We start from the raw sequence: 26,523 nt of genomic DNA, 5'->3' as shown, positions 1-26,523 counted from the left end.
TGTGTATGTGCATACATATATATATATATAGATACACACACACACACACACACACACATATATATATCTATATATATCTATATATATATATATATATATCTATATCTATATATATATATATATATATATATATATATATATATATATATATATAAAATGGTGCCTGAAAGTAGATCATCTATGATCCACCACCAGGTACAATACTGATTAGGCAATAAGGAAGTGCTAAGTGCGAGTTGTGAGAATGTCAAAACCACCAGATTTACCAAAAACTAAAGTGTGTGTGTGTGTTACACACACACACACATATTTTGCAGGTTAGGGTAACCATAAGGGGCTAGGGAAGGGCATAGTTGTGTTATGCTTGGGAAATGGTATGTGTTAAGTTGTATGTGTGTGTCTTGTTAAGTGCTACTCTTAGGGAAAGAGTGTTTAGTAATGTAATGTGTAGGGTTAGTAAGGTGGTACAGGGGATGATTATGGGCATGTGAAAATGGGGATGGGCTCTTAAAGCAGAAAACAACCTGCCCTCAGGTGGGTAGTTGCTGTGCTCTCTGCTGCTTGGCTCTTGCCTCCTGGAGGAAAAATAGGCTGTCTGGGGAAGTGGTGTTCACCAAGCTAGGAAGCAAAAGAAGTTATAAAAGCAGTATTTCTCCTTTGTGTGTGAATAATGCAGTTATGTCTGTGGTTTCTCTATCCTGATCAGACCACAGCAGCAGTGGGCAAACCCTGCATTGCACACACATGTCTGGAATATATTGCTAGTCATATATGTAAAAAATCCAGGTACTGGTGGCGTAGAACACGAGTGTACAAGTTCTGCAGTGTTCTGTGAAGTTGCTATAGTCAAAAGAATGCAAAGAAAAAAGTACTTTCATAATAATAAGTAAGTTACTCAGATGTGTATTGCATACTTTTGAACTAAATATTTACTTGCATCTGGTATTTAGAATCACAGCTGTCTTGCATATTATTCGAATATGCTTGTCACTGCAAGTTCTGTTTCTCTTTTAACTGTTTTAGACATTTAGAGTAGTAATTAAAAGTGTTCCTGATTTTAGATGCTTGATCCCACCCCCCACCCCCGCTATTTTTGGCTTTGTCCAGAATTCTAGACACCAAGATGTATGCCCTACAGTAAGGTTGGTTAAGGACAAAAGTTAAAACCACTTTGTCCTTTTTCTGTCAATAAACATTTTTAACTAAATATTTATGTCAGGGCAGCAGTAAAACTTGCTACAGAAAATAATTTGGCGGGCTAAAAAATTGCATTCAATGTATAAGCCTTCATTTCATGTGCTGAAATTAATCCAATCAGCATCTAAGTTTTCATTTGACAGATTAAGCCATGTCTTGGGGCCAGATTCCAAAAGAGTTGCTTTCAGTGTAATTCTGCCCTGATTCCAAAAGACTTGCTCTTAGTGTAAGTGACTTACTTAGGTGTAAGGCATATCTGTGAACAGGCTTACACCAAGAGCCAGATTCCAAAAGACCTGCTGTCATTGTAAGTGGTTTCTTACACTGCGAGCACGTCTCTTGGAATCAGGCCCATTAACTTTGTTTGACTCATTGTCACTAGTACTGGTTGAAAACTGATATAGCGGTTCTTTATAGTTAATTCCCCTTCCTGTTATCCCAAGGATACTGACAGAAAATGAGAACCGCAAAGGGCTTAGTGGAAAAAGATTGCTGCTGTGGGTGCCAGCTAAATATTTGAGTAAAACGGACATGACTTGGCCTTGGCTTCATCATAGCAGAGGGTGTACAATCAGCTGTGTTGCTTTGGTATTTATGCAGAAAGTCAAGGCTGCAATAAATGAAGACAAGAGCATTCTGAAATCCAAGAAGCATTTAATCTTGAGACCTTGAGCCTGCGAATGTGGAACACAGTGGGGATGCTAAACATTCAAGTTACAGACAGCAGTGTACTGTGCATAGACTGCACCTCCTGGTCTACTTTTTTAAAAGTGGTGTCATGGCTTACTGTTTAATTATTTGTTGTTTGTTAACCAGGTAAATACACTAGGCGTAATTGCATCTTTTTATTGACAATGAATCAAGATTCCCAGATGTACTTCCACTTGCTACACTGCAAGAAAGCAGCATAGGCAGAGGAGAGAAGTGTTTTATAGTGCAGTAAAAGAATGATGTTGTGACCCAGGATCACTGTCTGGTTGAGTGACCTTATCACAGTTACGCAGTCTAAGGCTGGGGATCAAACCCATGACTTAAAATGCACCTGATTAGCAGCTCATGGCCCTAATCTTCTGTACTACACTTTAGACCAATGTAGTGCTATGTGAGTGGTACAACTGCATAAAAGCAGACTTTGTTTTTTAAGCAGATATGAGTTTGGAATTTAGCTACAAAACCTGAGTGATGATATGTAAAACAACTAACACAGAGAAATAATTTGTAAACATGCAGGTCTGGCTTACAGCAGAAAAGAGTGAGTGAGTTAAAACTCTGGTTGCACTTCTACATTTGATTAGCGAGTTTGGGTGTTTGAGGACCAGCCCGAGAGATGGGAGTGACCAGCTCATGCCTTAGCTCAAATGTATAGGATCCCTGCAGCAAGACTGTCTCATGTTGGAGGCTGTAGTCCATTCAGCTTGCACGTGGGACTTGTGGCTCAGACAGTACACCAGAGGTACCATTTCATGTATTACAAGTAACAAGCCATGAGAGGGAAGCTAAAGACACAAAGAAAGGTCATGGCCTGATTTGCATGATGAAATCCTCACTTCTTCAGAGATAGTCAGCAGATCCAGACAAGTAAGGCAGCTGGGGGGGGGGGGGACTTGAATGGCCAGATGTCTGCTTTCTCTCCCTGGGGGGGTTCAGAAGTATAGAATCTATTGGATGCCCATTTCAGAGACTATAATGTAGCTGTCTCTAATAGCGTAATTGGTCAGGTACCACAGCTGACCTGTAAGCACAAGATGCAGCTTGCAAACTGCATCCACATGTCTAAAGGTTGCGGAAAACTCCTGTGGAAAATCAGTAACATCAGTCAGGTTCCCTGTGAAGCCCCCCACAAGGAAAAGAATGCATCAGAGAGTAAATGCTAAGGAGCTGAATGTTGCCTTGCTCTTGGTGGGAGGGTGCCACAGAAGGACCCAGCTAGGCCAGAAACTTAAGCTAGGGGGTTCATATCCATTAGACACCTTCAGAAAATTGTTATTAAAAAGTTGCTTGAGAATGTCTGTTTGTTTGTGTCTTTCGGCTTTTCCCAGTTAGGGGTCGCCACAGCGGAACTCCGGTCCGCTAATGATTGGTAGTGGATTTTTACGTACCGGGTTACCAGCCCTGACGCACAACCTTCAACAAAGGCATGCCCCATTCACGTATGCCTCCACACAGAAGACGCTCTAGCTGAGAATCGAATGGGACATCTTGCTATGAGGCGACAACACTACCGCAGCACCACCACCGCAGTTAAACACTGCTTATGGTTTCTAGACAACAACCTTGTTGCGTAGGTGGCATGTAATAGCATTTCTCATTTTCATAATGAATAATTATTTGTCTGCACATCTTTATGCATGTCATGAAGTTGTAGCACGCTATTTACAAATAGTAATCCAGCTTTTCCAGTTTCATTTTACTAGTCATGTTTGAGCATGAGTAACTTGATCTCTGTTTCTGAGCTGACATTAACACTAATGTGACATCATTAGACTAGCCTTTCTCCATGTTATTTATATATATATATTAACTATTTGTTCACCAGGTAAGTGGAGTAGTCTGTTGACCCTTTTCAGCCACAACCCGAACTCAAGGAGCAGAAAATACATCACAGTTTTCGGGCATGGTCTTAGGTAAACTGGCGCCATAGGAAGAAAGGCTCCATGGTGCTCAGCCCCACTGCCCCTCACACCCCAGATTAGTTTGTGCGTCTTACGCTTCATTTTTTTTCCTCCAGCTATTCTTTCATCCAACATGTCTTATTGAAGCAAGACTGACTGAGACTAAACTGAAAAAGGAAATAAAACGTAACATATTTGCTTTCAGATAGATATGTATATATATATATATATATACACACACACACACACACACACACACACACACACACACACACACACACACAGTGCTTATTTACTGTCCTCCAAAAGATAGCGACTTATATGTGCATCAGACACTTGGTTGTGAGGAAAATGGAAAACCAACAAAAATGATTTCCTTGTTTTGAATTTGTTATTTCTAGAAACAGTACAGTACTCCATGTAAGTTGTAGTGACTATCCATGCACCTCTCAGAGGTTTGTGAGAAAAGTAATAGAAATGATGACCTCAGGGTGCCGAGCCCAACACAAGATATAATGACCTTAGAGGTTTGGGATGAATGTTAAAGAAATAATTACGTTTTCCCTAATCCCCCCCACACACAAACCTTCTGTGTATGCCTATGAGCAGGGATGGTTTCAGATTAGGTAGTTTCAGGGTAGAGGAGATTACAAAGCTCATGTCAAAATCCACTTATACAGCCTTGGTGTGTGGAGTCCGCCAGCCTCCAGACATTCTGAATGTATTGGCATTATGTGATACATTTATCCCATTTTTTGAGATATCAGATGACAACAGTCACTTTCATCCAGGCAACCGCCACCAAGCAGTTATGGCCAAGTCATTGTACAATTCAGACATCTGATTGTGATAAGAAGATGACCATGTAATGCATTTCACCTTTGTTCCAAGCAAACAGTTGCCATACATTAAAATATGGAACATTGTTCACATAATCACATTAGTCATGCAAACCAAAAAAAAAACATGCAAACAGCAGCAGGGAGTTATTAATTTTCCTGTACAGAAGCTAGGATAGTAGTTATGCATAATCTGTCTATGCATATCAGGTTCCATTTAAGTAGCCCATCTTACTTCTCACAAGTGCACGCTAGTCCTACAAAGCCATATAATGACTGTTTAAACTGAGCAAATGATAGCAGGGTTCATCCAATCACAACCCCCACCAAGCAGTTATAGCCATGACATCTGATGGCTATATAATTCACCTCCACAACATACCTCTCAATCTACAGACATTGAAAATAGGATTAAGACGCTTGGAATGTAGGTACATCCAGCTAGAAATCTGGACAGCTAATCAGCATTAAATTTGAATACTAAATAGCACATAACTGTTCCCTGTATTAGTAGGAATGTGAGATACTGCTCAGAAATGCATGTTTAAAAAACAGGGTGGCAGAGATGATGAAAAAAGATAAGCACATTATCAAAGAGGCAATGTAAAATGCATAGACTTTGGTGAACTGTATTGGAAAATTCTACCACTTAGGGTCAATTATTTTTGCTTCACTAAAAGGAAATGTAAAATGTATTCCTTCTTTCTTTTTTGTTGCCGTTAGCATGTTGGTCATGTAATCTACCTCCAAAAATAGGGGCATTCTGTGTAAGGTTAAATCAGGTCAAAAAACTGGAATGTTCCACTGTCCACATAAATATCAAAAAGCCAGAGAAATATTGTAAAAAGTATGTGGTTCATCACTGCCAACAATATTGTCAAAAATCAAAACAAAACAAACAAACAAAAAAACAGTAATAACTTGCTCCACAGCCCACACAAACAAGTTGCCACACAGGTTAAAGTATTCAGTCAAGTTGCTCAGCACAAGTCATGAAGCCAGATAAATATTGTTGCTGCCAGATTAATTTAAAAAAAGCACCCCTACAAGAAGGTGCCCTAGGCAATTGGCTAGTTAGCCTATACGTAGGGCTGGCCATCAACAGTGCTATTTAGAAAATGAATATATAACAAAATTCATGACAGATTGAAAGCAGATAGGGTAGCATTAAAAGATCTAGTCAGAGTGCATTAAGGAAAAAAAAAAAACATATCTCAGATGCAAGCTAAGATATGCATAAAATACAGTGCAGTCATAAATATAATACATAAACTCCTACAGACGTGAAATATTTGCATATAAGATGCCACACTGAGAGTAAGAAAAATTAAATGTGTTCTGTTGTTCATGATATAGGATGGTACTTACCTGACCACTGTCATGATAGCAGTTACTGGTAGATTCAGTAAGAGGTGCTCTTTAAGTGCTACTTTAAAGCTTTTAATGGTTTCTACATTTTTGATATCTGTAGGCAAGTGGTTCCAAGTTTGAGGTCCCAACCTATAAGAAGGCTGTCTTGCCTAAAGCAGTTTTAAGTGGACAGTGTACTTGAAATTGTTGTCCTGTGTACTTCTAAGTATGTAATGGTTTTCTTGTAAAGGCAGCTTTACTCTTAAAGGGGAACAATGACTGTTTTAGCAGCATTGTAAATCAGAGTACTTAGAAGAAAAGTGGCCCTATGAGGCATTGAAAGTCATTTGGAATCTTTTAACAAATTGTAATTGTTTATCTAGGGATCTGCTAATAGAATGAATCTGCAGATTTTATTCTCTGCAGTCTGAATTTTTTGAGTATTGTGGACTGAAAGCATGACAAGAAAAGGAAGGCCATTTTCAGGTTTGTGTATTAAAATATTTTTAGCAATGACCCTTTGAACAGCAGGTGAAAGGAGGTGACTGTTCTTGTAAAATAGGTTTAATTGGGCAAGGAGTTTGCTAGTAACAGAATATGTGTGTGTATGTGGTAAAGGAAAGGGTAGGGTCAAGTATTAGGCCTAGGTACTTTTGCTCAGTGACATTAAGTATTGTGTTCCCATTAAGATCTATAAAGAGGATTGGAAGAATAGTGGGTTATTTTTTGGCTGAGACAAAGACAATAACATTGATTTTCTTAGAGTTAATTAGTAGTTTGTTAATAGTGGTGAGTGAAATTGTCCTGTTACTTGGGTTGCAGGTCAGAGTGGCTAGTACTGGATTGCAGGAGCAGCTTGTCATCTGCATACATTATTAATTTAAGATTTGTTAATTCTAGAGGGAGATCATAACAAAGAAAGAGAGAAGAGGACCTAGCACAGATGCTTGTGATACACCTGTAGTAAGTTTACCAGCAGTAGATGATGAGACATTTCCTATGGACTTGGAATGTTCTGCCTTTTAAATATTTGTGAAGTGCATCTCCAAAGTTAAGTCTTTTGAGTTTGTTGAGGCGAAAGGGTACGGCTGACCATTTCAAAAGCCCTTGTCATATCAAAAGAGACCTGCAGTAATATAGCCTACATTCAGGTTGTAATAATGGTATCCATGGTCATTAACAGAGCAGCATACCTCTCAACCTCTAATTGGAGGAATGAACAAAGCATAAAGTAGTGGTGGGACAAATGTCCAAAAAATAGAGACAGATTTTGAATATTGTTCTTAAAAACTTAAGTTGCTAGAATGCATTTTCCGAAAGATTTAAAGTCTGAAACTCAAATGTGTTTTATTAATTTTTAGTCCTCCCTGCGGTCGAGTGGCGTTCAAAAGACATGCGTGAATGGGCGTGGTTAGGCATCAGGCTGGCAACTCGGCACCATAAAAATCTACTGCCAATCATTAGCGGACTGGAGTTTTGCTGTGCGACCCCTAACTGGGAAAAGCCGAAAAGACAAACAAACATTATTATTTAGTGACTTCAAGCCTCAGTGATTTGCCAGAAAGCACAAATGTTATGAGAAACAGACCAATGATATGAGGCAAAAATCTGGACAGTTGAGAGGTATGCAGGGCAGTGAAGGTCCTGAAGACATTCTGAAAGCCATGCTGTGCATCCCGTAACAGGCCATAGCTGTTATAGTGCTTAAGTCGTCACGTGTATTGTATAAATGTTTTTCAAGTATGTAGGGTAATAGGGTACAGGATAGAATAGGTGTATAATCTTTCCGCCCATTAGAAGTGACTTTAGGTAGAGGGATTATAACTGCATGCTTGAATGCTGCTGGGACAGTGCTTATGCTGAGAGAGAGGTTAAAGATATGAGTAATGGGTTTAGTGATTTTTTTTCAACTGCAGACTTTAGGAAAATGGGATGAAGACTGCTGAGTTTAGATCCTGAATTGCTGAGTTTGAGAAGTAGGGACTTTGTTTTACTGAAATTTTAGAGAAGTGAAAGGTTGCTCCATAAGAGGGTAGAAGGGTATAGATCAGGGGTTGAAGGTTCTTGTTCTTTCTTCACTGGTGAGGGAGTAAATTGTTGGAAAGCCTTACGTTGTATAGGCTATGGTAGATTGCAAAAAGTGAGCATAATCAAATGGTTATGTGGTGGGTGTCAAGATTTATGCACTTCTTAATTTAACATTTTAGACTGTTCTACTGTAGTAATTGTATTATTTTTTTCTCTTGATATGTATCCTAGTTTGTCGACAGAAGTACTGTGATCACCTGACAAGCTAGTTTTTCTTCACTTCGTATGCCTGCCTACTCTCAAAAAAAATGTAGCAGTGGTTAATAGCATTCCTCAGGATAGATGCTTGTAAATATATAAAATTAAGTTTACCTTTTTATGCTGTTTTCTGCCATTTTGTGTATTTTGTCTGCATTTTGGAACATGCTAAGTTTACTAAAAAGGAAGTGAGTGTTTTGATAGAATACCAGGCTAAACACAGCTTGGATGGTTCAGAGTAGGTTACAGTTTTGAGGTTTGTTTTCAGCAGTATCTCATCACTGCCATCAGGTGGTAAGGACGTGTTTAGCATGTCAATCCTCATTCCATTTCATTAGCAAGGATGCCTAATGGCATATTAGCTTTTAACATGTTTGAGTGCAAATGATGATTGAAAATGCCTGTTTTGTGTCGCATTTAGTGATTTACAATAGTATTCAGGTATGATTTTCTTACCAAGAATATAGCTATCAACAGAGGCATCCAAATGTCATGTCTGTTACTGTCAAGTTAGTTATAAAAAATATTTAGATTGAACAGCTGTAGTTTAGTACTTAAAGATGTTCATCGTGTTTCAGTGTTGCAGTCATTACAATTGGGTTATCCCTGCTGGCAGGCTACCCGCAGTCGGCCTGAGTTCCAAAGTCTAGGTCTGGCGTCGGTTGCTGTCACCTCCTCCCTGACGTCAGTGCGCCAGGGGTATAAAAGATGCAGCCAACGCCATTTTCTTCAGTCTTTCTTACTGCGCGGTGCCCAAAGTAAAAGCAGTTCGCAAGTGCCGGTCGGCCGACTCCTGAGATTTTCAAATTCGAATTTCAGATCAAAAGTCTTCATTAAAGCTAAGTACTCCGTTGGGGAAACTTTTTTCTTGCTCCAGACCGATGTCAGAAAAAGTTAATAATTGTATTTCTTGTGGGAAGCAAATACCTCATAAGGATTTTCATTCTTACTGTATTCCTTGCCTAGGCCCTGACCACGACATTGCTAGTTGTCGGTTTTGTGCTAGATTTAACCAACGCACTATTAAGCGTCGGCACGATTTTGCATTTCATTATTTTGGCAGAAGATTTAACTATATAATGCCATCGGAACAACCGACTACTGGAGTTTATAAAAAGCACAAAGAAAAAGACAGGCATCCGAGGTCCAAAACCGACGACAAGGCTTCCGCTAGGCCTGTCGCCGGTTTGCCGGTTCTCAGTGAGGCGCTTTCGCAGCCCCTGACACCCGCTATCTCAGAGCCACAGGCCGCTTCCGACTCCCACATGGAGCCGACTAGGCAGCTGAAAACTCAAGATATTGGACACTCGAAAACCATTCCCTCAGATGGGTCCGGAGCCGCTGAGCAGCCATCGGCTTCTGAGGGTGTTTTCAGGCCTACACAGTTATATGCAAAACCAACTTCAGCTTCAAAGGCAAAGACTAAAGCAGCTTTAAAGACAAAGAAACAAGTACAGCATTCTCCTGGACAGGCCTCCATGCTTAAAAAACAGATGCTTAAAATGGCCGAAGACCTAATTACTTTGATCAGGGGTTCTCATCCCCCACCTGATAAGAGGCCTAGACAAGAGATAGAATATGCATATTCAGATCAGGTTTCCATTTCCTCTGATTCCTCTTCTGACCAGGAATATTCTCTTCCTACTTATGAGGATTTTGATGCTGAAGAATGTATCCCTTCAGCCTCTCCTCCTGAGGATTATTCATTTGGGGAAACCCTGCATACTATGAGGGAACATTTCCATTGGGAGAGCCAAGATTACTCAGAATCCAAGAAAAGGCTCAGAGATTTCCTTTTATTACCTCAGCACAGGCCCCTTGCTATTCCTCCTGTTTTAGACTTTGTAGATGATGTATTTACAGAGTCCGGACTGTCTCCTGACTCTTTGCCACCAGCTTCTGTTAAGCCAGGCAGATACTACAGGGTTCCTGATTCACATAAATTTCTTTATAAAAACCCTGCTGCAGACCCAGAAACAATCTCACAAGGTCCAAAGGGGTCAAGGCGTCCACTGCAAAAACCCCTATACCCTCTGATAGGGATTCAAGGGCCCTGGACAGATGGGGAATAAAGATTTATACTTCTGCTAACTTGGCTGTAAGAGCTTTAAATTGTCAATTTCATATGCTTAAATATCAGCAATATCTAATGTCACTGCTTAAACAAAAAATGTTGACAAATTCAGAATGTGCGGAAAACAAAGAAATGCAGGATTTATTGCATGCAGCAGAACAAGTGGGAAAGCATACTTTGCAATGTGGTTTTGATTCTCTAGAGGCCTCTTGCAGGGCCGCTGTTACAGGTTCTATCATTAGGAGACATGCTTGGTTAAAAGAACAGAATCTGTCCGATCATGTTAAAGCAAAATTATTAGATGCTCCATTACAACATGATACCTTGTTTGATGTTAACGCAGAAGAGGTTTTGAAGAAAATAGAGGACAAAGCTAAATCTATGCAAACAGTCAAGGATTTCTTACAGGTACAGCCTTCCAGATTTAGCAGGAACTGGCCTGCAAAGAATTGGTCCTTTCCAGTGTCAGACAGATCACAAAGAGGTAGATACAGATGTCCCAGAGGCAGATCACAGCCCCAAGGCTCATACAGGCCTAAACAATGGGGTGCTTCAACCTCCAAAAGTGGAGAAGAAAAATCACAGCCATACAGGAAACAGTCTCAATGACTTTCCCCTGCCAGCACCAAGCACTTATCTTCTGGCAGCTCCTTTGGGGGGAAAACTGCATTCCAAGTTCACCTGTTGCCATTCGGCTAATAAATCAGGTAGATTACTTCCTTGTGTGGGCATAACCAGAACTCTGAGCCCACGAGGCACTATTTTTTTGTTTTAGGCATACTTTCAAATGAAAGTTTTAATATTGCTGCCTCTTCAATTTAAATATATTATTTTCTATGGCATGTATCTTAGTTTTCAAAAGCACTGTATCAATTGTAGCACTAGTGCCATCACTACTAACCTCATGGTTACTGTCCAACAAAGGATTCTCAGAATAGTGCAAAAAAGTCAAGAACTTATTAATTAGTACTTGACTATTTTGCACCATTCTGAATGGCAACAGGTGAACTTGGAATGCAGTTACAAATATATGCAACTGTTAATTAAATATGCGACATCTGAAATTGAATTGCTAACTACTGATATCATGAAGCAATATGATGAGTTATTATCTCACTTTGATGGAAATATTGTTGAGAAATACTTAACAGAAGTCACTGATTCAGTAACTGTATATGAGCGCAGACTTTGTAAAATGAAGTAGAAGAAGTTAGTCAGAGATCGTGCTGACTTTGCTGCTGCTAATGTGTTCACTTGGCCACGATATAATGGACAAATGGCCAATAATGATGTTAAATCAACTGACGTTAGCATTTTCAATGATCGTTTGCCTAATACGTTCATCACTAGTTGTAGTGAGCAATCTGTCATTCAAAACAACGCTGTGAGCCCTCCTGATGATCTGATTGGTCCCCGTGAGCGACGTCATGATGACAACATAGTTTCTGAAATGTTTAGATAGAAGGAAGTTCCAATGTCTGGGTTAGGAGCAAGGAAGAAAACGTTTCAAGTAACAGCTCAAATCCATCATCCAGATGAGCAGGAACCTGTTGTTGCAACAACAAAGGAAATTAGTTCAATGAATCATCTTGCTAATGGCAAGTCGGCTGTTCCTTCTTCTTTTTTAGGCCAACTACCATTCCCACTTCCAATAAAGGAACAGAATGTTCTATCAGCAGAGGTCACAGTCACGGAGCTGGAATCGGATGAAAAGGAAGATAGAAGGAGAGGCAAATGGTACGCCGACCTTAAAGAAGTTTTGGAACAAACAGAAGGACTAATTCTGAACCTTTCTACTCACACATTAACTGATGATGACATTTCTCTTCTAACTAAAGGTTTGTCGTTCATTCCTGCATAGAAATTAAATTTTACTGAAGCTGTTTTAGACTTAAAATTGTATCAGAAATTTATTGCTGAAATTGAATTTCAAAGACAATGAATGTTTTAGAAGTAATATTTGTGAGTTTAGGAAACCCAGTACATACTTACCTAATGCTAATTCCTTAGTTACAACTTTTGAAAAATTATGTTTAGAAGATTTTTATAAATTACAAAAAGATAATTTAGATAAAACTGGTAATAAACATAATATGCATTTTAATCTAACTAAAAATGAATATATGGCATTAAGGAAATTACAAGATAATAGAAATTTAATTATTCAACCAGCTGACAAAAGTGGCCCTATAGTTTTATTTGATGTAACTAGATATAACAGTGATACGATTGAAGTGTTATCTAACAATCAGTTTTATATGAAAATATCACAAAGAAAAGTTGAAGTAATGATAGTTAATGTACATAATGCATTGAGGAATTTGTTTCATACTGGATTGATTGATAGTAAATTATTGTTTTTCTTTATTGTCTTGAATCCATTGTTACCCATCATTCAAGGCCTGCCCAAAGTACATAAGGATATGTTACACTCTCCACTACATCCTATAGTTGCAGGAAACAACTGGTGCACAGAACCAGCTTCCATATACATAGAGAAGAAGTTTAGACCCATTTTGAATGAAATTTCATGTGTTAAGAGACACTCAAAACTTTTTAAGTGATTTATTTTCATGTATTGAAACTTTATCTATCACTGAAGATTTATTACTGGCTACATTAGACATTTCATCATTATTTACTGCGATTCCTAATGATGATGGTATACGGAAATTGAAATGTTTCTTACAGAAGTATAGTAAATTTTCTGACAAGGAAGTAGAATTAGTGACTGTTCTGTTAGAATGTGTTTTACAAAACAACTTATTTGTATTTAATGATTGCATATATTGGCAGAAGCATGGCGTAGGTATGGGCATATCTTGTGCCCATAGCTACGCCAATGCTGTATTAGTGACATGGGAACAAGATCATGTGTTTGCAGGACCCTTCAGTCCACAGGTGGTCTTCTATAGACGCTTTGTGGATGATATTTTTCTGCTTTGGAAATGGGCCATACAGTCTTTCAGAGTTTTTACAGAATATCTTAATGAAACCTCTACCTATTTGAAATTTTCTTCCATCATTTCGAGTCAGTCAGTGGATTTTTTAGACGTGAGTGTTATAATGGATGCAGAGAATGGTGTAACTATGAAATTATATAGGAAACCATGTTACTGTAACCAATTTCTACGCAGAAAAAGTATGCACCCAACTCATGTGTTTAAAAGTGTTGTTAATAGTCAGGTATTCAGGGCTCCTAGACTTAGTGTTAAAAATGATGAATTTATTCAGCAAACTCAATATTTAGAGAAAACTTTTATTGCTAGGGGTTACACTGAGAATTATGTTAGTGAAAGTGTTAGAACTGTTACAAAACTAAGAGGTGACAGAGCTAAACCTTACTATGGTAAGAAATATATTAGGAATACTAAGCAGAATGTACGTAGTGAAGAAAATGACAAACTAAAAGTCTGTCTGCATTATTCCAGTGATGTTAAATGTTAGAGAGACATCATAGAGAAACACTGGAAAATCTTAACCACTGATTAAGCTATGAGAAGTATTATAAATGAGAAACGTAAATTTGTCTACAAAAATATTTCTTTGAAACAGCGTCTCTGTGCCTCTAAAGGGAATAAGAGTTTGTTGAATAAACATTGTACTGTGCCATGTGGACATTGCAAATGCTGCCAGTATATTGGCAGTAGTGGAGAATATACCCATCCTGACCAAAATAAAATGTATAAATTTAATGTTTATGCCACTTGTGAAACTGCTCATGTTGTATATTTGGCTTATTGCTCCATCTGTTTCAAATTTTATGTAGGGAAAATGGACAGGACCCTAAAGGAGAGAGTTAAAGAACATTACTATCATATTAATAAAGGTAGTACTGTCAGTGCCCTGTCCAAGCACATATTAAGTACAGATAATTCCCACTCTTTTAAGTTTGTGGTAGTAGAACATATTTTTGATAACATCAGGAAGGGAGTTATTAATAATTTAACAGAGCAGTTGGAATCCAAATGGATAATCAGGCTGAGAGGAGACTTTGGGCATGGCCTGAATGATAGGGTACCTATCAAAACAAGGCTTAGAGCTAGAAGTTTGAAGAAATAATACAAGTATTCATGAGATTTTACAAATGTTTTAATGAACATTTATTTTTTGGAATGTTTTATTTTATTTGTATGTATTTTATATTTAATGAATTTGTTTCTGCTATTTAGATGTAGATGGAATGCAACTATTTTTGGATGTAGTTTTTTTATTGATGTGATATACCTTTTAGCAGTAATTGTAAACAGTCATGTGATCTGAATTGATTATATAAATGGCTATGTATGTGTTTTAGTATACATCTGATGAAGTAGCTTTGCTATGAAAACGCTTATGTGCCTGTCGTTTTATATTAAAGGAAAGAATTATATTGGAATTCCTTGCTGTCCTTGGATCCTTCTGTGTCTTTTATGTGGTTTACATTTTGAACTTTGTTGGATTCAAGTGCTGGTTGGGATCGGTGGTTTGTGTTTTTTTAATAATAGAAACAGTAATGTTATTTTATCTGCTAGAAAGGGTACCGATATGTGCTGGACCTGTGTTTTTTATAAATTTATTAGTGAAGATGGTGTTTAAACATCCAGTTACAGGGAAAGTATATAAATGTACACATTATGTGGATTGTAAGAGTAAACATTTGGTTTATTTAGCTAAATGCACTTCCTATATGGTGTTTTATGTAGGGAAGATGGACATAGAATTAAGAGAGAGAGAGTGTCAAATCATGTTTTTGACATACATAAAAAAATCTAAAAATATTTTAATGAGACATATTTTAGCAACAAATGAGTTGCATAGTTTTAAATTTATGGTACTACAGTTGATGAATTTTAATAGTAAATAGGAAGAGGTGTAGTAAATTAAACAGAGATTAATGAATTGAAATGGATTATTGAATTAGCTGCTTTAAATTATCTGGGTTTGTTTGATGTTATATCACTCAAACCAGTATCGAAGCAAAGGAAATTAAAACAATCAATCATTAATTAATGATGTAGTTAAGATTATAAACATGGTATGTGTTCTTGATTTTTGTAATGTCTGAAGATGCTTTAGTGAAAATGTATTTACATAGATAGAAGGATTTCTAATAAAATTCTGTCAGTCTGCTTTGCGACTGGTATATTCATGTTGTTGTGGAATTTGTACCTGAAGGATTACCAAGTGAATGCCAAGTTGTGCAAACTCATGTGCATAATTAACCTGCTGAGTTTTTCACCAAAGCAAACCCACCTCTTATTCCCCTGTCTTGTATTCTAAAACTCCTGGTGAGGTTAGATGAAGGAAAAGGCAACAAAAGTGACTAGATACACTGTCTGTTATGTTTCAGTAGTAGATAAATGGGTAATTTAAACTAATATGTTGATTATAACATTTATCTGCACACCTTACTCTGTCACTGACTTCTGTTTTTGAACATAATTTATTCGATTTAACTTTTTCTGTTATGTGAGTACTGGCTCTCCGAAGAACAAAGGCAGCACCATTACTGAGTCCATTAGAGCTATGCAGCCAACATTTAATAACTCAACACTTGGAATCAGCCACAAACTGGTGACATTAACCATTATGTGCCTGTATCAGTTTCTTGTTGTGCTTCAAAAATTCTAAAGGGGTTAAGCAGAGGTTATCAGTAATGGTTTGAAAATGTTAACTATTCTGTGGTGGCCTTTGCTTGTTTATTAGACCCTCGGCTGCCTGCTTTGGTACATTTGCACTTGAAGGATAAATGTCTGAAAGTTACTTTTGCATTGGACCTTATTTTCAGTACAGTTCTTAGCATTTCTGAACATCTGCAGAATGCCATGTATCTGCTAGCACATTGCAATTGTAGGTAGTCAATTTGTATGAACAGTAAAGTCTTGGATACAAATCTTACCAGAATGTGAAATGTAATGGTCTGTCCACTGTTATATATGTGAACATTAGTGTGTCCGACAGAAACTGTATGATTCATTGTAGCTGCAGCTCATTGAATCAATGAGTTTCTCATGGTCTTTTTTTCTCCCCCCTTTCCCTAAGTTTTATGACCTGCAGTTTATCTGTAAAAGGTAAGGGGGGTTGTTGCACAGCACCTAAAAACATAAGCAGAATTTTTTTGGTTTTCAGAAAACAGACCATGAAATAGTCACTGATGCTATGATTTACAGCTTTAACAAATTGCGTCTCAAGTTAAAAGGAGGTCTTTGCTGTAGCAGATTTAGATTAAAACAAAGAAGGATGATAAATAAGCAGATGAAGTGAACTGTAAAGCAGAACTAAAGTGATGGTCAGAATATTCTCCTCAGAGATATATGCTGCTTTAGGCCCTTTTTAGCTTCATATGGTCAGTTCTCCACTTAAGTCCAAGATCTTACCTAGAATTGCATTCTTCTTTTGTGAGTGGTACAGGTTGCTGTAATCTCAATTTGTTAAGATGTAATTGAGAAGAACGACACCTCCCCACCACCACTTTAGAATGATTTCAGAGGTACTTTTTGCATGTAAGGGGGTGTAAAGAGTTCCATGCTCCAGGCCCCTAAGAATCATTGCTTTCACTATTTTTAAGGGGCTCTTAATAATTGTTTTGCTCAGTTGAGTTTGCTATGTAGTGATTCTCCCTTTCTCAATTTTGTGTACACATTTTAACAGTTTGGAAACAAATCTGTTTTCTGTCTATGCATTTTATACTCTTGTACTGTCATAGTATGATAAGAGGATTTTCAAATATATGCATATGACGTTTTCTATATCTGTATACGGTATTTTAACCTACCTGCCACACAGGTAGTGTGACAGGGTAATGTAAGTGCCATATAAGTTGTACACGTAACATTTCATAATGTAGACTTTAAGTGACAAAACCTGTTCATAGAAATTAGTTAAGTGACAGAAACTATTCACAGGAATGCAGATTTATTTGAAAGTACTTTATTCATATTCAGATTACAGTTAATAAATGAACTATAAAAGTTACATTTGTTTATTTTCAAAAAAAATTATCTTGAAGATCTTGGCTTTATATGACTCTCCAAATATCCGTTAGTTTATATTCTCCAGTGCTGGAATTTCTAAAAGTTTTTTTAACTGGTAATCATAATTCTCTGTCTGTGTGTTTTGGATAATATGAATTTTGTTCCTTTCAGTCATGTCAGCTGTTCATTAATGTGTCTGTTGAAGCATCCTCCATCGACTACCATGTGTCATTGGCACAGAGTATTTTGCAAGTCTGTCTAACACACGCAGAACTGCAGAATGAAATCTACTGTCAGCTTATTAAACAAACCAGCCACCGACAGCCTCAGAACTACTCTTTAATTCAGGTGAGACTTCAACTGTTAGTGTAGAAGGCATAGAATGGACCTAGTAAAAATGCTCATTTATCATGCCACACAGTTTAAAAGCATACCTCTCAACTGTCCAGATTTTCACAGAATGTCCAGATTTTGACCTCTTATTTTTGGTCTGTTTCTCATAAAATTGGGATGTTTTGGCAAATCTTTGGCAAATAATTGAAGACTGAAGTCAGAAAATAATGACATATGACAAATATTAGAGTTTCAGACTTCATTCCCTTCATAAGATTAATGCTAATGCAAAATCTGTTATTCTGTTAACTTTCTAAGGTTGTAACAGCAATATGAAAAAAATGTCCCTATTTTTGGGCCATTGTCCCCCCATTATAGCTTTGTCCATATTTTTTAGAGGTTGAGAGGTATGTTTAAAATAATGTGTCAGTCTGTAATTGAGGAAATGGGTCTAAGTTTCCTATGCCTTTACCTTTAAAAAGTATTTAGAAACTGTGCAAACTCTTATCTACACACCTTTTGATACCATCTAGTTTAAAAGCATCAATGCATTTATTTTTTTTCTTTTTTCTTTGCCTAAATGTTGTTTTATAGATTGCTTACTGCAGTAACTTAAAACTCCTACAAAGACTTTCATAAACTGATGATTACAACTTTTGTCAGATTTCATATTTTGGTTGTTATAGTTTCTTTGTCTCATGTTTCTTTTCATTTGCTCTCTGAATGTGTTTTCTGGACATTCCTCTCTGCACTGAATTATACATTTAAATCATGGAATTTGTCTTTGTTTATTCACTGCTTGGGCTTTTTATTCTTTTTATTATTGTACCCCATGCATAAGCTGTAGTTCTCTGTTAACCACTCTCCTTCCTACATCCCAGAAGATTAAGTGACCCTCTCCCATGTAGTTTCCATCTCTCCACTGTTTGATTCTCTGATATGTTCAGAAAAGACATTCCATACAGCTGCTGTTAGGTCTGTTATGTTTTCTATTAATTTTGAGGCACATTATTTTTAATTTTAAATGCATGGTTTTTTTGGAGGGGGGGCTGGCTATAATACTTTTTTTTGCCTCTCTCAGCTAATTGTTTGTTGTAACGAGAGGCTCAGTAGTAAATGTGCTGGGGAACAATGTTTTTTCTGAAGATTTCAATTTGAAGGACTTCCTTTTTGCAGTATCTGTATTTTACTGAAGTATATTTTCAGATGCTTACCTATGGTGGGTTGAAGAGGGTAGCCACCTTGGGCACATTAGGAGGTGCAATCAATTGACAGATACCTATTGGTTGGAAGTGCAGAACCTGCCAGTATGGAAATGAATTTCAGAACTGCTTTTGTGGTCAGGACTGAAGCTCTTTCTTTAGTGCTTTGTATGTAGTCTAAGTTATGGCAATGCTTTCCTACAGTATTTTTTGCTGGATGATTGCTGGATGGTGTGGAGGGCAGATAGCACATATTTTCAAGAATTCATGCAATATTTAAATGAGAACAAATGGAGCATTGAATTTACAGTAAATTTCCATGCTTTGGAGATTAGTTTTTTTGGATGTAACTATTAGCAGGGAACCTGATCATACAGTAAGTATGAAGGTCTTTGGTAAACATCCTCAGTATAACACCATACTTCATGCCTCCAGCTTTCATCCCAGACACGTTATTAAAAACATTCTCAAGTCACAATTTCTTAGAATTAGTCGTTTATGTTCCACTGATAACTCATACCAACATTTCCAATGGGACCTTATATGTAGGTTTCATAACAGGGGTTACGAACACAGTAACATTAAGATTGGCAGTGATTGGGCCCCTAAACAGCATAGATCTGCTTTGTTTGCATATAAGCATAGGGGTCTGGATGAGGATGTTGCGATCCGGTTAGTTGCAACTTTTGCATGCAATACTAATGTATTAAGGGACATTGTTGATCGATATTGGGGAGTCCTAAGGTCTGATGACAGACTTTCTGAAATTCTGGGCTCCAGATGTTTGTTTTCTTTTTATCAAGGACCGACATTAGGGTCACATCTCAGTCATTATAAACATAGAACTTAAGCTGTTCAACAACAGGCCAGCTTGTTCGGAGAACAGCTAATTGGCTGTACTCCGTGTGGTCACTGTTCCTCTTGTAAACATGTTTTGAAGTCCAAACACTTTACTAGTGCGAATACGTCCAAGGTTTATGATCTCACATTTTTTGGAAATTGCAGTACAGACTGGCTTGTTTATTTAGCTAGTTGTTCCTGTTCTGCTTTTTATGTTGGCCAAACTTCTAGGCCTTTCCTTATTTGGATTTCAGAACACCTTAGTGATATTAGGAATAAAAGAATGTCTAGCTCCCTATATAAACAAACTGTTCAGCATGCTACAGCTCAGTTTAAATTAACCGTTATTGATTACGTACAATATGTATATTCCTGGTCCTCAGAATGTTCAGAGGTAATAGAGGCTTGATCTGAGGAAGGGTAGTCTTCCTCTAATCTGGGCCAAAATGGGTTGGCACTCTATTTTAAAGAAAAAAAAGAAAAAAATTGGATCATTAGGCTTGGGGGATTATTCAAACCCGGACTTAATGAACAATTGTAATTAAGTAACAGGGAGTGGTGTATGTATTCAAATATTGTTTTAGCATATTTGTCAGTTAAGATCACTGATGAAGGCGTGGTAATGCTGAAACCGGTCTGAAGTGATGGTTTTCTTGCAGTGTTTTTATACACTACATTATGGAGCAGCCACAGTAAGTAATTGTGTTTCACTATTTGGCGCCGGCCGTTTTTGCTTTTGTATTGGGTTTGTTGTCCTTTGCACCTGCTGTACTCGCTGTTCCTGTGTTTTGGATTTGAACTTTTAAAAGGCCTGCAGTATTTAATGAGAGAAGGACATGTGAACAATGGAGGAATGAGCTGGAAATCTGGAGACGTTTTATTGATTTAGTGAGGGAAAAGCTGTCAGTCATCCTTTCACTTTCAGGATGAGCTAGGGACAAGTTTGGAAATACATGCACAGAAATTTAGTGAAGACACAGGCACGGGAAAAACAACTGAAGTACTTGATAAAGCCTTCCTCAGGAAGACAAAGAATTATGTACAGTGTGTAACCTTGTTATTAGAGACAACTGTTTCTGTGGTCATTGTATCGCTGAGTCTCAGCAAAGCTACTCTGCAGATAGAACACATTCTGTGGAGTCACCTAATTTTTTCCATAACCTGTCCCTTTGTAGTATTTTTTTCAGAGTGTTGCTGCCATTTTAACTTTTCTAATCTGCGGTGACCCCATACTTTTTCCTCCATGTTCATCGTGCATACAGCTGCAGTCATAACAGATGGGTTATCCTGCCGTCAGGCGGGTCCTCGGTCGGCCGAATTCCAAAGTCTAGGTCTGGCGTCAGTTGTCGTCGCTTCTTCCCTGACATCAGTGCGGCAGGGGTATAAAAGAGCCAGCCGACGCCATCTTCTTCAGTCTTTCTTGCCGCGAGGTGCCCGAAGCAGAAGTAGTTCACAAGTGCCGGTCGGCCAGCTCCTGAGATTTACGAAAATATTTCAGCTGAAGTCTTCTTGAAAGCTAAGTACCCCGTTGGGGAAACTTTTCTTGCCTCAGACCAATGTCAGACAAAGTTAATAATTGCATTTCATGTGGGAATCAAATACCGCATAAGGATTTCCACTCTTTCTGTATTCCTTGCTTAGGCCCAGACCATGACGTCTCGGCCTGCCGTTTTTGTGCTAGATTCAACAAACACACTATTAAGGGTCGGGCGGAGTTTGCCCATCACTATTTTGGTAAAAAATTTAATTATATTATGTCGTCGGATACTCCGACTCCAGTTTTGGGTAAAAGATGCAAAGATAAGGACCGACATACGAGGTCCGCGACTTCTACTGACACTACGCTAAGGCCGACTACCGGTTCTCCGGTTCTCAGCAAGGTGCCTACGCTGCCCCTGAGTACCGATGACACTTCATTACCAGTGCCTTCTGTGCCCGAGGTCGCAGGCTCCTCGGCCCCCATTCCGACTACAGATACCGACGCCACTTTTGGCGGGGAAACCCAGAGTTTAGACAGGCCTGCCATTTCTCAAGGTGTCTTCAGGCCTTCCTCCTTCTCTATTAAGGCTTTCACAAAATCTAAAGCAGCCATGAAAACTAAAAAAACAAGGACCACAGACACCCTCTCAAGGCCTCATGCCTAAAAAACAGATGCTCAAAATGGCTGAGGATTTGATTACTCTTATCAGGGGTTCTCAACCCCCCTCGGACAAAAGGCCCAGATTAGAGGAAGACTACCCTTCCTCAGATCAAGCCTCTATTACCTCTGAACATTCTGAGGACCAGGAATATACATATTCTCCTTTTGAAGACTCTGATGCAGAGGAGTCTATTCCCTCAGTCTCCCCCCCTGAGGACTACTCTTTTGGAGAAACCCTACATACTTTGAGGGAACACTTTCACTGGGAAGGCCAACATTACTCAGATTCCAAGAAAAGGCTCAGGGATTTTCTCTTGCTCCCCCAGCATAGGCCTCTGCCTATCCCTCCTGTCTTAGATATATTAGATGATGTGTGCACAGAAGCCAGCCACAACCCAGATTCTTTACCTCCAGCTCCTGTTAAACCTGACAGGTATTGCCGGGTTCCTGATTCACACCAGTTCCTATACAAAAGCCATGCTGCTGACCCAGAAACTATTTCACAGGGTCCCAAGGGAATTAAGGCCTCAACTGCTAAAAACCCATTACCTTCACAGAGAGATTCCAGAGCTTTAGAAAGGTGGGGGGAAAAAGGTGTACACCTCGGCCACTTTAACCATGAGGGCATTAAACTGTCAGTTCCATATGTTAAAGTATCAACAGTTTTTGTTATCTGAGTTGAAAAGCAAAATGACACAACCTGAGCAACCAGATTTAAAAGAGTTGCAGGATTTGTTGCATAGTGCAGAGCAAGTGGGTAAACATACCTTGCAGTGTGGTTTTGATGCTTTAGAGGCCTCATGTAGAGCTGCTGTTACAGGGTCTGTCATACGTAGACATGCTTGGCTCAAAGAACAAGCCTTACCAGATCATGTCAAAGCTAAATTACTAGATGCACTTCTTCAAAAAGATGTATTGTTTAGTGTTAAAGCTGAGGAGGTACTAAAGAAAATGGAGGAAAAGGCGAGATCAATGCAAACAGTGAAAGATTTCCTGCAGGTACAACCTCCACGTTTCAGCAGAAACTGGCCTTCAAAAAATTGGTCCTTTCCAGCCACAGACAGAACTCAAAGAGGCAGATACAGGCACCCGAGAGGTAGAGGGCAATCTCAAGGATCATTCAGAGCCAGGCAATGGCAAGCACCAACCCCAAGAGGTGGAGAAGATAGATCACAGTCATTCAGAAAGCAGACACAATGACTTTCCCCTTTACCTGCCAAGCAAAGCTTTAATGGCAGCACCTTTAGGCGGAAAACTGGCATTATTCTCAAAAAATTGGCATATTGTCACAAAAGACAAATGGATCCTGGACATTATAGACAGAGGCTACAGATTCCACTTTCACACCCTTCCAAAAATGAGAGGCATGCCAAACCTGCCACAAACTCAAAGGGCAGAGGCACAAAAACAAATTTCAGCTCTCATGGACATGAAAGCTATTCAAGAGGTGCCTGCAAAAGAACAAGGTCAAGGGTTTTATTCCAGACTATTCCTGGTACCAAGGAAAGACAAAGATTGGAGACCTATTTTAGATCTATCCATCCTAAACACATATTTACAGGTACCAAAATTCAAGATGCTCACATTACAGCAGCTTCTTCCCATGCTGGGCAAGGAGTCTTGGCTGGTAACATTGGACCTCAAGGAGGCATACCTGCATGTCCCTATCAGACAAGATTGCAGAAGATACCTCAGATTTCTTGCAGGTTCAACCCATTATCAATTCTCTGCATTGCCCTTTGGCTTATCTACTGCACCCAGAGTGTTTATGAAATGCCTGACATCAGTAATTGCCTTCTGCAGACTTCAAGGAATACAAATATACCCATATCTGGACGACTGCCTGATCCAAGCGGACAGCAAGGACATGATTCTGAAACACCTGGCATTTGTAATAAGACTGTTGAACTTTCTGGGACACACAGTCAACAAAAAGAAATCAAAACTAATACCCTCTCAAACAATAATTTTCCTGGGTGCCAGCTTGAATATAAACACCCAGATGGCCTACCTCACACCAGACAAACAAGGGCAACTATCTCAATACTTCAGCAAAATGGCAACCTTCACCAGGCTGACTGCAAGGAAAGTCCTGCAGGCTCTGGGATTCATGGCATCATGCATCCTGCTGATCCCATGTGCAAAGCTGCATATGAGGAAACTTCAATGGTACCTAAACAACTTATGGTCTCAACACAGCCACAGTTTGGAAACAATTATACCACTCATTCCATGTCTTCAAAAGGAATTTCTGTGGTGGGCTCAAGCATGCCAAAGAAACAAAGGTCTCCCTTTCTGCATACCTCAAGCAAATCAAATCATCACAACAGACGCCTCAGACTACGCCTGGGGGGCACACATGAAAGATCAGTGCATTCAGGGAAAATGCTCCCATAAAGAGAAGCACCTACACATCAACCAAAAGGAAATGCTAGCAGTGCAAAATGCTATTATGGCCTTCAAAGACCTACTGCATCCAGGCCAGCTATTGATAAGGACAGACAACATCACAGTGATGTGGTACATAAACAAACAGGGGGAACTCATTCATACCCCCTGTGCAGACTAGCCATGACTCTTTGGAACACAGCGCTGGAATTGCAAATCCAACTTCAGGCACAATTCCTGCCAGGGAAGGAAAACACACTGGCAGACAGCCTAAGCAGAAATATGACAGATCCACACGAATGGAAGTTGCATCCTCAAGTTTTCGCAAAGATAACTCAGGCATGGGGACAGCCAGACATAGATCTCTTTGCTACTCACAGAAATTACCAACTGAAAAAATTTTGCTCAAGGACCTATCATCCACAGGCCTGGAAAGTGGACGCACTTTCCTTCAATTGGACAACATTGACAGTCTATGCCTTTCCTCCTCTCCTTCTGTTGCCCAAAGTTCTATTAAAAGCCAGAGCAGAGAGGCCAAAAATTATTCTCATTGCTCCAGACTGGCCAAGACAACACTGGTATCCATTCCTGAAGAGCCTGACGCATTCCCCACCATGGATCCTACCTCTAGTGCCTCTTCTGTTGTCCCAGCACAACTTCAAAACTCTTCACAGCCAGCTCAAAACCCTAAATCTAGCCGCATGGAGAGTCCCTTGATTTCACAACAGACCCTCCTCTCCAAGGAGGTGCAGGATGTCATCTTGGAGGCCAGAAGACCTTCTACTAGAAAAGCCTACTCCGCCAAATGGAAGCGGTTGTGTGCCTGGAATCAGAAAAAGGGCCAGAATCCTTGGGTAATAAATATACCTCAAATATTACGGTACCTAGCTGAGATGTTAAACAGTGGACTTTCCTTCTCCTCCATCAAAATCCATGCTTCAGCCATTTCTGCACAATACAACACAGATCCTCCTTTATTCTCTCATCCTCTCTTAAGACAGTTCCTCAAAGGGGCTAAGAATATAAAACCCCCAAGGAAATCACCAGTCCCTGCTTGGGACGTCAACTTCATACTGGAAAAACTGACCCTTCCTCCATTTGAGCCAGCTGCTTCCACAGAACTACAATATTTGTCATGGAAAACAGCCTTCCTTCTGGCTATCACCTCAGCACGTAGGGTTTCAGAACTACAGGCCCTCATGGCTGTGCAACCTTTCATCATTTTCCATCAGGACAGAGTTTCCTTACGAACCAACCCTACCTTTATGCCAAAGGTAGTATCCAGTGTAGTCTTGAATCAGACTATCCACTTACCTACCTTTTACCCTAACCCACAAAACAAAGGGGAAAGACTACTGCATTTCTTGGACATTCACAGACAACTACGTTATTATTACAGCCATTGGACAGGACAAAGCCATTCGTGTCCTATGCTTTGTGTCCTATGCTACAGGTGCTCAAGGAAAGGCTATCTCCAAACAGACAATCTCAAAATGGATAGCCCACTGCATACATTTTTGTTACTCATTTCATGGAAAAGCTGTGCCTTCAAGCATCAGGTCCCACTCCACAAGGGCCACAGCTACCTCTGCAGCTTTCCTCAGGGGGGTTCCTACCAAGGACATTTTGGAAGCAGCCACTTGGAGTTCAGTGCACACTTTCTCCAAACACTATCACCTTCCACTTTACTCAAAAATTAGGCGGGATTTGCCACAGCTGTCTTGGCAGTTGTTCCTGTTCTGCTAAGTTCCACTTCTAGCCTTTGCTTAGCTTTGGGATTCTACCCATCTGTTATGACTGCAGCTATATGCACAATGAACATGACAGCTCAGTTTAAATTAACAGTTTTGTACCTACCATATGTAGATGTTTGAGTGCTCATAATGTTCAGAGGTAATAGAGGCTCCATCCCTCTTAGGAAGGGTAGTCTTCCTCTAACCTATTGATGGTATTCTTTTAGTGTATTTTATACACTTTATGGAGCAGCCACATTGTGCTTCACTATTTCTGCATTTGTATTAGTTTTGTTGTCCTTTGCACCTTCTGTACTCTGTTCCTGGGCAAGAAAAACTGAAGAAGATGGCTGGCTGGGCTCTTTTATACCCTGACTTACGTCAGGGAAGAAGCGGCAGACAACCTTTCACGATGACCTAGACTTTGGAAATACATGCTGAGGACACAGGCGGCAGGAAGACCCATCTGTTATGACTGCAGCTGTATGTGCACCTAATTTTTTCCATCTACATTTGTAGTATTTTTTTCAGAGTGTTGCTGCCATTTTAACTTTTCTAATCTGCGGTGACCCC

At 39.2% G+C, this 26,523-nt stretch overlaps 1 protein-coding gene across 2 annotated transcripts in view; it reads left to right on the top strand.

Moving 5' to 3' along the window:
* Positions 1-26,523, top strand: part of LOC122804322 (pleckstrin homology domain-containing family H member 1-like) — a 1,703,720-nt gene that overhangs the window by 1,243,108 nt on the left and 434,089 nt on the right. For both annotated transcript variants that reach the window (XM_044074112.1, XM_044074113.1), the window contains one exon: positions 17,486-17,662. In XM_044074112.1, coding sequence (XP_043930047.1) covers positions 17,486-17,662 — 177 coding nt within the window. The remainder of the gene's footprint in view (positions 1-17,485; positions 17,663-26,523) is intronic.

This window comes from Protopterus annectens, chromosome 6.part0, assembly GCF_019279795.1.
Source record: "Protopterus annectens isolate FY-2018-M chromosome 6.part0, PAN1.0, whole genome shotgun sequence".
NCBI lineage: Eukaryota > Metazoa > Chordata > Ceratodontiformes > Protopteridae > Protopterus > Protopterus annectens.
The sequence above is the reverse complement of the archived record's forward strand: the minus strand, read 5'-3'. Positions and strand labels throughout refer to the sequence as shown.